The sequence below is a fragment of the Corythoichthys intestinalis genome, chromosome 21 (genome assembly GCF_030265065.1).
Source record: "Corythoichthys intestinalis isolate RoL2023-P3 chromosome 21, ASM3026506v1, whole genome shotgun sequence".
Lineage (NCBI taxonomy): Eukaryota > Metazoa > Chordata > Actinopteri > Syngnathiformes > Syngnathidae > Corythoichthys > Corythoichthys intestinalis.
Window position 1 is genome coordinate 30,415,945 of NC_080415.1, and position 13,657 is coordinate 30,429,601.

At 38.4% G+C, this 13,657-nt stretch overlaps 1 protein-coding gene across 1 annotated transcript in view; it reads right to left on the bottom strand.

The window, feature by feature from the left end:
- The window catches only part of LOC130909971 (SH3 and cysteine-rich domain-containing protein 2-like), a 42,660-nt gene extending 34,582 nt beyond the window's left edge, over positions 1 to 8,078 (bottom strand). Inside the window, exon 1 of the mRNA XM_057826946.1 lies at positions 7,702 to 8,078. Coding sequence (XP_057682929.1) covers positions 7,702 to 7,791 — 90 coding nt within the window. The 5' untranslated portion in view covers positions 7,792 to 8,078. The remainder of the gene's footprint in view (positions 1 to 7,701) is intronic.
- Positions 8,079 to 13,657: the final 5,579 nt, after the last annotated feature.

The following is a 13,657-nucleotide window of genomic DNA, read 5'->3' on the forward strand; positions in this document are numbered from 1 at the left end:
GAAATAACACAGATGAAAAAACAGTGTCTGCTTTAACTATAACCACCCAAACATTTATAGGTTTTCATATTTTAATGAGGATAGTATCAAAACAATGACTGAAGATGATGACTGAATGACTAAAGACAGATGATCGATTAGGACTAATCTTGGCCCATTCTTCTCTCCAAAACTGCTGTAGTTCAGTCAGATTCCTGGGATGCCTGGCATGAATCACTGTCTTTCGTTCATGCCACAGCAGCTCAATGGGGTTCAAGTCTGGACTTTGACTTGGCCACTCCAGAACGTGTGTTTGTTAGGTTTTGTGTTAGTTTTCTCCTAGTGTGACTTGTACTTGTGATTGCCCATTGATTTCACCTGTTGTACCTGCTCCTAGTGTATCCTCCAATCTGCATCCTCATGTGTTGCCCAGCTGTTCCTCGTTGTCTTGTTACCCCTTGTCTGCGTGTGTGTAGATAAGCTCCCATTTTCTTTTCACTCATTGTCTATGTCAATGTCCATGTGCACGCCCGAACCACGTCTGGTTTCTCCAAGCCCTCGTGTTCCCCTCAGTAAGTTTTTGATACCCAGCCTTTTGTTAGTGACCTGAGTTTTGTTTGCTGTTTGCTGCGGTGTTTTTTGGGATCGCCACATTATTTGTTGATACTTTGTTTTTTGCTTGCCTTAATTAAATCATTTTTGCACCGTCTACCTGCCTCGCCTCCCTTTCCCTGCTTTTGGGTCCACACACCACTTGCCTGCCCGCATTCCTGACAGTATTTTGTTCTTCTGAAATCATTCTGAAGTTGACTTAGTTCTGTGTTTTGGACATTGTCTTGTTGCAGCATCCATCCTCTTTTAAGCTTCAACTGTCTGACAGACGGCCTCAGGTTTTCCTGCAAAACATCCTGATAAACTTTTGAATTCATTATTCCATTAATGATTGCAAGTTGTCCAGGCTCCGAGGCAGCAAAACAGCCCCAAATCATGATGCTGCCTCCACGATGCTTCACGGTGGGGATGAGGTGTTGATATTTGTGAGCTGTTCCATTTTTCCTGCACACATGACGTTGTGTGTTACTCCCAAACAATTCAACTTTGGTTTCATCAGTCCACAAAATATTTTGCCAAAACTTCTGTGGAGCATTAAATGAGCAACAATGTTGTTTTTTAGACAGCAGTGGCTTCCTCCGTGGAGTCCTCCCAAGAACACCATTCTTGGCCATAGTTTTACATTTAGTTGATGTGTGCACAGAGAGATTGGACTGTGCCAGTTATTTCTGTAAGTCTTTAGCAGACACTGTAGGGTTCTTTTTTTTTTACCTCTCTGAGTATTCTGCGCTGAACTCTTGGCGTCATCTTTGGTGGACGGCCACTCCTTGGGAGAGAAGCAACAGTGCCAAACTCTCTTGATTTGTAGACAACTTCTCTGACTGGCGATTGATGAACATCCAGACTTTTAGAGATGGTTTTGTATCCTTTCCCAGCTTTACACAAATAGACATCCTTAATCGCAGGTCTTCAGACAGCTCTTTTGACCGAGCCATGATGCACATCAGACAATGCTTCTCAACAAGACAATTCTTACCAGGTGTGTGTTTTATAATGGGCAGGGCAGCTTTAAACCCCTCATCAGTGATTGGGCAAACAGCCACACACCTGACTTATATAGTTTGGTAAAAATTGGTTTCAACTGCTCTTTAAGTCTCCTTAGGCAGAGGGTGTACTTACTTATTTCCCCCCTTCTGTCATTGTTTGCATGCTATCCACATTAAAAAACTGAAAACCTATAAATGTTTGGGTGGTTTTAGTTAAAGCAGACACTGTTTTTTCATCTGTGTGATTTTGACAAAGAAATTCCAAAAGGTTCAGATACTTTTTCATACCACTGTAGTGGTGATAAACTCATTCCAATTCACAGCAGAAGGATGAAAATAGCTTGTTTTTCTGTTTATTATTTGTTTTGTAGACTATCCTAGAATAATTTCTTGACCCTGATAATTATTGTGTCGCCATATCGTGAGCGCATCGTTATCGTGAGCCGTGTATCACAAATCGTATTGTATGGTGATGTACCCAGAGGTTCCCACCTTAACCAGAAATAGTACTAGCTATTGCGAGGGAGTGGTGTGAAATCTCCATTGTAGTGGCAGCAGCATGAGTTTTGTGTTCGCCACCCCTCTCCTCGCGCACACCCACTACTCAATCATTAATTTATCCCAGCATTCTTCACAACAGCCTATTTATAGAAGCCTCGGGCACTAGTCTCTGTGCTCATTTTTTCTCCATACGGGCTCAAGAGCAAGGCTCTTGTCGCAAAGGAGTGTAAGGATGAAAAGAAGGTGCATGCTATATTTTTGTGCTGGGGCCTTTTTTTTGAGGTCGTTTTTTTAGAATTTTGTTGCAGTCTAAAGTAGAGGTGGGAGTAGCAGTAGTATGTTGTTCTTCCAAGAACCCAGCAACATTCTATCAAATTAATGAAATTAAATTAGTAGTTACTAGATTACATGTAGGTGCGTTGTAGTACATTTTAAGTAGGTGTAACAATTTAAACAGAGATGGAGATTTCGAAATATTTTTTTTAATCCAAATTAAACTGATTAAACATTTTCAATTTAGTGCCAAAGAGATGTTTTGTGTCTTTTACAGATTTTGCAGAAAATGGCATAAAAACATCTAAGGCTGCTCTACAAGATTAACTCATTGGTTGCCATTGCCAGCTATCGACGTCCAATCCATTTGAACTTGGTGGGCTCAGATCTGTTTGCCGACAGATAAAAGCAAAAAATAAATAAATAAACAGCCATGCTTCAACTCAATATCTCAATAAACTTAGGTCAATCCTATCCCTGGGCAACACTATGCAGTAACAAAATTTCCATTGCTACCCAACCCACCCCTTTTATTTTATGTACACTCAATTCCCTCAAGTCTTCTTTCACGCTTCTGCTTCAATGCTTACTCTTTCTTATATCAAAACAAATCCCATCTTTTTGTAGTAAGCACTCAGTGGACACTTCATCGTGTCCAGCGAGATCCAAGACAAGAGCCATTTTGTTCCACTTTTGATAGCCACTTCATTAACTTGCACCCCTTGTAGACAGATAGCAGCGGTGTTCCACAAGGTTCTATACTAAATCCACAGATTTTGACATTGTACCATACATAAACACAGATTTTCGACTATGTAAAATCAGCATACAGTGAACTAGTTTTTGCAGCAGTGTAATAGTATAATTATTAGAGATGTCCCGATCGATCGGGATGCCGATCAATCGGGTCCGATCACATCATTTTCAAAGTATCGGAATCGGCAAAAAAATATCGGACATGCCTTTTTTTAATATATATATTTTTTTAATTAAATCGTTTTCTAATTGTATTTAACGTTACAGACAAAATGTCTTACACTCATCCAGAGTCTTTAGTTTTGGTTTAAAGATTGGTTCATAATAACAACAAACATCCTCCCCTGCCATTTATTGTCGCACTCACAAAGTGTGGCACCGAAAAAAACTTGGAACATGGAAGTGACGTCGTGTACCTTAATTTTAAGTGCTGATAAGCTTTGTTTTGATCCAAAGCAGTGGAACAATGTCATGTTGGACAATAAAAAAAGATACTTGGAGCAATTGAATTGAGTTTTATTCATTTTTTTCTTAATGCATTGCCAAAATGTATATGATCAGGAAAAATTATCGGAAATGATTGGAATTGAATCGGGAGCAAAAAAAAAAGCAATCGGATCGGGAAATGTCGGGATCGGCAGATACTCAAACTAAAACGATCGGGATTAGATCGGGAGCAAAAAAACATGATCGGAACAACCCTAATAATTATAATAGTAAATTATATTTCTTTTATCTTAATGCTCAAGTGTTTTCAATGACGTACCTTACGCATGCTATTTTTAGACCGTGACGTCACATCGTAAAGCGGAAGTAAAGTAGAAGTGGGACATTATAGACCCGCCCTCGCATAGACACTATCTTAATACTGCTACTTTTCTCCGGTAATCTTTCAAAAACGAACATGCCGATCATACATTGCATGCTTTTTTTGGAAGTTGTAGAAAGACTCTAGACATTCCGACATATGAAGGATGTTTTCTTCATACATTTCCCGAAACCAAAAATTCGGCGGAAAAAATGTGAAGAATGAATCAACTTGCGCGGACTTTTAACGGCAGCTTGGTGAATCCATTCACATTTCATATGCAGTAAACATTTTGCTGGGTTGGCATGGTCTTTCAGAGTACAAAAAGGAGGCGTGTCCCCCCTTAGCAACAGTAGCTAATGTCATAAATATTAATGAGCGGAAGTGACGTGTTGCTTGCAGTACGCCATTCAAGTATTTTGCGCTTGATGACTTTAGTACTGCATTGGCATAGATTATCAGGGTGTAACAAAACATGGATCTGGATCATTACATTGATTGGTTAAGCAACGATCCAATCGAATTCATCGAAACGCAAAACCGCTTAACACTGGCGTTTTTCAGATACACCATAGCCTCTTTCACCAACATATCCCAGTAAATTCACGTGTAAGGTGACGCGAGATTTACTTGCGTCATTGCTTTCAAGCATGTATAGATATCCCGGGAATGACGCGGGTTGCAGACTTTCACAGATTTGTCCCGTGTTGCCCACTTTCACAGATTTTTCCCGTGTTGCCAACTGGCGTTCTCTGTGCGGGGAGGCCTGCTGGCGCGATTTTATAACCCGGACATTACTTCAATTTTGGTCGGCATCGGCTGTCACAATGTTGGTCAAATCGTGTTTTGTTACAGAGACGGTTGTAGAAGAGTTCCCGACGTCGTAAATGCAGCCAATTCAAGCTCATCAAGACTGTGTTTAAGCCCAGGCGATCCAAGAGAAGGGTGCCGAGATATTAACTTGCTGGGCGCCATTCAACACCTATGACTCCCTTGTTTTAAAATCTGTTATGTTATGCTGGTATTTGAGTGTATTTGTTTTGTTGTCTTACCGGCTCTCTGCCTATCGCTTAGGTTAGTATTATTGATCCCTGTCAACCTAGTGTCACGGACCCATTGTGTTATTCCCACTTTTCTGCGCTCATGTGTATTTTTTAGGGGTGTCAAACGATTAAAATTTTTAATCGGGTTAATCACAGATTAAAAATTAATTAATTGTAATTAATCGCAATTTAAACCATCTAAAAAATATGCCATATTTTTCTGTAAATTATGGTTGGAATGGAAAGATAAGACACAAGACGGATACACACATTCAACATACTTTACATAAGTACTGTATTTGTTTATTATAACAATAAATCAGCAAGATGGCATTAACATTATTAACATTCTGTTAAAGCGATCCATGGATAGAAAGACTTGGAGTTCCTAGAAGATAAATGTTAGTACAAGTTATAGAAGTTTTATATTAAAACCCCTCTTCATGTTTTCGTTTTAATTAAATTTGTAAAATTTTCAAACAAAAAATAAACTAGTAGCTCACCATTGTTGATGTCAATAATTACACAATGCTCATGGATGGTGCTGAAACCCATAAAATCAGTCGCACCCAAGCGCCAGCAGAGGGCGACAAAACACAAAAAAAACAAGTGACAAATTGACATGACACTGTCATTTTAATCTGTTTGAGCGGGGCATGTACGTTAATTGCGTCAAATATTTTAACGTGATTAATTTAAAAAATTAATTACCGCCCGTCAACGCGATAATTTTGACAGCCCTAGTATTTTTGTATGTATTTAATTAACACTCGAACGCATCCCTCCGTTGTTTTCTGCTTTGAGGTACAACCTTGTTTCCGCAGTTGCGGATCCTAACATCTGCAACAAAATAGACCACACGTTTCCAAAGATGGACGATGGTCTCTCTTCCTCGGCTCTACTATCCAGCAGCAATTTAATTTTGTTATGTTTTCAGTTTAATTTAGCCATTTACAGCTTGCTATGTTGATAATTGCGACGTTTGTTTACCGCTTTTCGTCTTACTGCGAAGAAAGAGAAAGTGACGATCGGCCCGCCATGATATTTACGTCATCAGCCATTGTGCTGTGACCCGGGAATTTAACGCTTGCTTTCATACGCCTCGTCCAGGGACAATACTGACATTATACTAAGATGCGACCCGTGAAATGTCCGCGTAATCTCTGTGTCAGTCGACCCGGGAAATTGTTTTCACATGCAAGAGCTGTCCGTTTAAATCCCGGGATTTTAACGGTGTTTCGGCCTCATTTTGATCAAAAGAATGATTTTCATACAAATGTCTGAAATGTTTAGGTAACATAATTGTGAAAAAGGTCAATACTGAAACATTAACCTGAAAAATGATCGTTAAGTGCCACCGTTCCCAGTTCAAATGAATTTGCTATCTATTGCCGTCAATGAGATGCACACAACAAGCCCAGTCACTTGTTGTGAATTACGAGTCAAGGCCAGACACGGCAAACATCTGTTCTGAAATTGGCCTATAAATTCACGCCCACCTCACACACATTGTGTAGTGTGGAGGCGAGCACAAAAACAACAATGTCACCTGCCAGGCTCATTGTGATTTGTTGGACGTGTTTCTTTGAAAATGACTTGTTGCAGGTCAAGTGGTCACAAATTACAGCTTCGTGTTTCCAGGTAGTGCAGACAATCAGACGTTTAGGTAGAAATGCTGTGACTAGGTATTTATTATGATATGAATGTGAATTTTCCGTGTTCAGCATTTAGATGCAGCAATCAATGTTGTACAAGCATAAGGTCAAATGGCAGGAATTACAGCAGCTTAAGAGTTGTTATGTAAGATCTTAATTAGCCTCGCCAACTGACTGAAACTTTGGGTAAAAAATAATAATAGACATATAATAGTTGTATTGTTTAATTGTAGCCCACTAGAGTTTTATACTTTTATGTTAAATGGCTTGGTGAGTGATTGAATAAATTCATAGAATAATAGACATAAAATAGTTGAGTTGTTCAATTGTAGCCCGCTAGTTTCATACTTTTATTTTAAATGGCTCGGTGAGTGATTGAATAAATACATTTTTTTTTTTAAAAAAACTGCATTGTGACATTACTGGGTTTATTTATTTATTTATTTTTTTAAAGACAAATAAAGTGACCTGAAACATAAAAAATTTAAGACAAATAAAGTGACCTGAAACATAAAAATGCAGTTTAATGACATGCTGAGACCCTTTTTTTTTTTTTTTTTTTTTTTAAATTATTTCAATTGTGGTTACAAAATAAGACTTTTCAAATTTAGGTTATTTTTCAAATAAATTTTTACAATATAAAATAATTCAGTCAATTTAATTGATCTATTTTAATAGTTGTCCATTTTTATATTCATTATTTATGTGACTATTTTTAAGAATAATTGGGTTATGTTATCCATTTATTATGAACGCTAAATGTAAAAAGGTAAATGAAATAGGGTATAGTCACTTTAATTGCTTCTTTTAAAAAAATGTAAAACAGCGGAATAATATTGGGTGATACGGATACTAGTAATACTAATGACATTTTTGAAATTAAAAGCTAGGAAACACACTCAATCAACTACCAGCATTAAAAATAACCAATATTAGGTCGCGTCTCAATGACTGCAATAAATATTCCTGCAATCTTGATTACATAAATTTCACGGGACACTTGATGAGTTACAACTGTGATGATGAACTCCCAATTGTAACAAATGGATATTTTAAAAAAATACTCCGTGCAGGTGTTGTCCAATTACCTTGGACTCTGGCTGACTGGGTGCAGTTGCCGGTGGTCTCTGGAGGTCCCGCCGCTGGGGCTCGTTATCCTTCTCGCTTATTTCCGTCATGACGACTGAAAATAAATCAAATTCTCAATTGTTTAAAGTCGAGAAAGAGAGGCAAGCGGGGAAGAATTGAGGCAAGCGATGGCGCGGACGTCGCATGTACTCTTGGCCGACATTCGGGCGATTATCCCGTCAAGAGCGTTCCAGTTGATGACTTGGATGACGACGCATCGTGATATTGTGACTGTTTCGACGTTTAAAGTCCAATTCGGGGCCAGGAACTTAGTGTAGACAGTGCCCGGCTTCTCTCTCATCCAAATGGGTGAATGGCTACTTTCCAGCTTCACTCTTGTACTGTACTGTAGACTGTACTTCTAACGCGCTCTATGGCAACTTTGATTTAGCTGTGACGTTTTGCCCGCCTCGCTCCTGATAGGTCAAAAATGATTCGCTGAGTAACACCCACAGGTATAAAGTGGACGAGGATTGGCTGAACAAACGGACGTTGATAGTAGAGCATATTGCTAAACGTGTTGACCAAATTATATTTTTCTTTATTATTATTATTTTTTATATTTATTTTTACAACTTTCAGATGTGAAATATCACAGTGCTGTCTTAATTTACAAGTTCAATTTCTTGCGACCATGGCCGTAAGTCAAAACATTGTTTAGTTAAATCAGTTCCAATTAAAAAGAAAGGCAATGTCAATCCCAGAAAACACTAGGCAAAAATCTTAGAAAAATGTTGAGTTACTACATTGTTACCTCGTTTTTAGTGGTTAATGGAGCCCAGAACCCACCGCGATAAGTGGAAAAACCGTGAAGTAGCGCCCCCCCTCCCAATTTTTATTTTTTTTGTGTGTGTTTAATGCAGTGCTTCTCAATTATTTTCTGTTACGCCCCCCCAAGGAAGACATAAATGTTTCGCGCCCCCCCCCCAAACTCTGCCGCCACTGTAAATAGTATCATTTGTCTATAATATAACTATTATAAGTACACCTCTGTCTCACATTGTATCCTTTTTTTCTATTAGAGAAAATAACAGAGATGAACTTATAAAGTAGAACTTGATTAACATTGTTTTGTTTGTAACAGAAAAGACTTAGCGCGCATCAATTTGCCTGAATTTAAAAAAAAAAAAAAAAGTCACATCCAAACTGTAAAAATACACTCAAGGTACATTTTTGACCATTTGGTACTGAAAAATAAAGTCAGTAAATAATAACAAATTCAAATTGATCAGAAACATTAACTCATGAGGACAAAATGCCAAAAAATTTGACCGAAAAAACAAAACTGAATAGAAGGAAAAAAAAAAAAAAAAGTGTCTTTGGACAGAAGGACCGTTTTTATTTTCGCTGCTCCCAGTATCACCTCCAGTTTGCAATGATGTGGGGTTATTTTGCACTGAGCATGCTAACAGTGCTCACTGGTTTACTGATATAACACTGACAAAGCAGGACGATTGTTGGCAATATTCGGCACGTTTTCGCTGAAAAACAACCAAGCGGTTTATCAATGAGATTGGGGTCTAATGTCTTTAAGTGGCATCTTAATTGATTTGGCTTCCGGCTGTCCGCTATAATCATTTTTAGACACAGTAAACAGTGGTCTTTCCTCGTCTACCACTGTATTAAATGTCAAAGCCAAAAGGCAAACGGCCCGAAAAAAGTGCACTCTCGCCGGCCGAGGGAGAACCGTAGGTGAGGGCGGTCGTCGTGACGATCTCAAGCCGAAAATGGCACTTCTCGGGCGGACATGTGAGAACCGGAGAAGACAGTGGGTCGCTGCGTGAGTCCGGCCGGAAAACGGCTTTCGATAACTGCACACAGCTCTCAAGCTCTTCGTGAGTCTCTTCCGTGTGCTGAGCGCTCTTGCTTACTTCATAAATACTGCGTGCACTTTGAAAATGAGAGCGCCACTGCCACCCACTGAGTGGATGTGCAAGTACACTTTATTCTAGTACGGCAAAAAAAAAAAAAAAAAAGGCATGTTCCCCGAGGTCACATGCGCCACCCCTGGCATCGCTCTGCGCCCCCCTGGGGGGGCGGGGGGGGGGGGCGCCCCACGTATTTATTCAGATTTAGCATTGGCAAGAGATCCACATAATGTATGTTTTTTCACTTTTTCCCTCCAAAGTATAATTTTAAAAAAAACTTATGTGTGTGTGTATATATATATTTATATACTATATATACAGTATGTATGTATATAAATATGTGTGTATGTATGTATATATATATATTTTTTTTCATAAATGCTTTTTAAGCACTAAAAATGTAATAATTATGATAAGTTGTAAACATGTTACTGTCCCACCCAATTATTTTTTACACAAGACTAAAGTAGAAAAAAGCTTGTCTTTATTATACACTTCATTGAGTGAGTCCACTCAAATCCGCTCAAGCTGTTCACTAACAATGAGTTGCCACAGCAACTGTTTAACAAGTTAAACGATGATTGACCCACGCGGCGCTTTGAATCTTTGGCTTCCAAGCATCTGTGGCAAGATCAAACATTAAACGTCTGTTATGTCATCGTTAATAAGCAACTCCAGTTCACTGCCTGACCAACAAAGAGCAGCAGGAGGTAGAGTGAGACGACGTGATTGGCTCGGGTTAGCTCATTTGTATTTTTTATTTACTTTTTAATTGGAAAAAAAATCTGCGATGGACCGAGGGCGCTAAGTAGCAAGGGATCACTGTATTTAGAAAAATGCACTCTACGTTTCTGTACCTAATAAAAAACATAGCAATAATGTAAATTGCCACATTCAGTGCAGTAAAACAACAGTGGACACTCAGCCAACATGCTAACGCATACAGTCGTCACTTTTTTCAATTTTTTTTGTAATTTTTTTTGTAATTTAGCGCCAAATAAAGAGGCAATATAATGTTGTGAATTGTCATGATTTTAATTTTCTCTCGACAAAATGAAAATCTAAAACAAGTTTTTTTTTTGTCAATGTTGAGGGGTGACACTTTGGCTAGCTAGCTGCCCTATTAGCTATATCTGAGGCTAATGCTAATGTTTAAGGAAGTGCTTGTGTTAGCGTAACCAAATAAACAATAAACAACAATTCATCAAAACTGAACTTGTTTCTTATTACTGACTATAAACGGCAGTTTTTGTGACTTTATTTTGTGAATGTCATAAGTGGAATGGAGTTCTGCATATTAGCCTTTCAACATGATTTTCTGTGGTTAAAAATAGTACATTAGAAATTTGAGATATTAGATTCCGTTCCATTCTGCACATTATGAACGCATATTTGCTCATAATTGGTGACAAATCTCCTTCGTATATAACACATATACCACACACGCTTGTTTTCCCCATTCTTCTTCTTTGAAGATTTCTTTTTGAAGCCGTGGCCTACTTCTGTCCTAGTCAGACAATGTTTGCATCTCTTAAGCTATTTCCACACTCATCTAAATGTGCTTTGCTTTTTCATGGCTGCGTACTAGACCTTCATTTCCTTTTAACCTAGTCATTAATTAAGAAGGTACAAAGCACTTCATCAATAGTTGTAAAACCTTTTTACACCAAGTACTACAGAAGAATCTTTTGTTATCCAAGAGTGTTTTTGAAAACAATGCTTATTAAATTATAACAATGAAATTTCAAGTTAAAAGATTTTGTTTCTCCCGACAGTAGAAACAAAGATGTATTTTAGCTTTGTTTTTTTCCCGTTATTTCCCTTGACATTTGAAAAATTGCTCCGAATTCACACGGCCGTTCTAATGAGGTGCTTGTTGTGGTAGAGGAGGCATGCACTTGTGTTGAAAAGCAGAAAAAAACAAGCACTGAATTTTTCTGTGCTCCAAAGAAGACATTTATGCAGTTTTTCCTGAATCAAAGGAGCCTATGTGTCATTCAGTAATGGTAAAAAATAGAGATGCCCCGATCAATCGGGTGCGATCACGTCATTTTAAAAGTATCGTAATTGGCAAAAAAATATTGGACATGCCTTTTTTAAATATATACATATATATTTTAAATAAATCGTTTTCTAATTGTATTTAACGTTACAGACATAATATGTTACACTCATCCAGAGTCTTTAGTTTAGGCTTAAGGTAGGGTTATCAAATTTATCCCGTTAACGGTGGTAATTAATTTTTAAAAAATCTATCACGTTAAAATATTTAATGCAATTAATGCATGCGCTGCACGGCCCACTTACGCATTATCGCGTTCAATCTGTAACAGCGCCAGTTTACCTATATATGGCGCTAAAAGGCAGCGTAAAATGAGTAGAGTGAATTTTGACAGTCTTTGGAGCCTTTTTTTAATTGGCTAAAGCTTTACAATCCCTCTCCCTACGATTAGAAACATCGTGGGAAGCAATGGGGGGAAGAAAAGTTGTAATTGATCATTCTCTTAACACCCTATGTTACTTCCCAACGCAGAGAAGATATATCAATTGGTACCACTACGCACAGTCATGGGTGCACTTCCCATCATGCATTTGGGCAGAACAGATGGCTACAGTATCATTTACTGAAAGCTCAACAAATACACTAGATGGCAATATTTAGTCAAAATATACAAAGTCACATTTATCCTTTAAGAACTTTACAAGTCTTTCTATCCGTGGATCCCTCTCACAGAAAGAATGTTAATAATTTAAATGCCATCTTGAGGATTTATTGTCATAATAAACAAATACAGTACTTATTTACTGTATGTTGAATGTATATATTCGTCCGAGTTGTATTCATTTTTTTCTTAATGCATTGCCAAAATGTATATGATCGGGAAAAATTATCGGGAATGATTGGAATTGAATTGGGAGCAAAAAAAAAAAGCAATCGGATCGGGAAATATCGGGATCGGCAGATACTCAAACTAAAACGATCGGGATCGGATCGGGAGCAAAAAACATGATCGGAACAACCCTAAAAAACAATATGATTCCGGTGCTGAACCATTTTCCAATATTTTTGAGAACACAACACAAGCATATCCAAGGTTTTGAAAGGACATCTATTTTAGTCAGTGGCTCAGTGATGACATTGAAACTGACTAGTGTATCTATTGCATCACCTGGCAGAAGATGACATTTTCCTGTACAAAAAGGTTAAATGACCTCCCCCAGGGGTTCATTTGTGCTGGGAATGTCAGAGGCGGAAAACCAACGGGAGAACGTGAGCCAATTTTCGCAAAGTCAGTCTTCACCGCATGTTACAAAAATAATCAATTTACCATTCAATAAATTTTAGCGGAGTACAATAAATCCGCTCTGTACTCCAAATTTAATACAATCTTTTACATAAATCCAGGCACAATTTATCTAACCTATAGCAAACCTCAAAGCACTCTGTGGTACAATGCTGCCCCCTAGGGTACATACGTGGCCCCAATAATGCATAGAAAGCAAATTCCACTATTAGCTGGCAACCATGCAGTTCAGTGTACCCGCCCTCCTGCCCATAGTTCACTAAGGGATAGGCCTTATCACCCCCCTGACCCTCGTGAGGATAAACAATAACAAAATTAAAGAATGGAGAGCTCTCTTTTAATTTTAATCCCTGAATTTGCTGTAAATACACACAAGAGCGTAGGTTTGTATAGGGACGGTTTAGAATGCTCAAATTGTCCCCACCAACATTTGCGCAACCTTATATGCATTACATAATGAGTTCAGTTATAAAGGCAATTTAGATTGTCTTGTAAGGATTTCAATTGCACGTTTGATTGGCTGATGATTTGACCCACCCCTGACACACACACATGCATGCTCATACTCACACAACCCCGACAGAAATACATGTCGACAACATGCCGCCTCCTCCGCCCCCTTCAAAGACGAGGGATATTAGAAGCTTTTTTTCGGCCAGCAGCAGCCACTGTAGGTAATTTAAAAAAGCACGTTTGATTGGCTGATGATTTGACCCACCCCCAACAAACACATGCACGCTCAT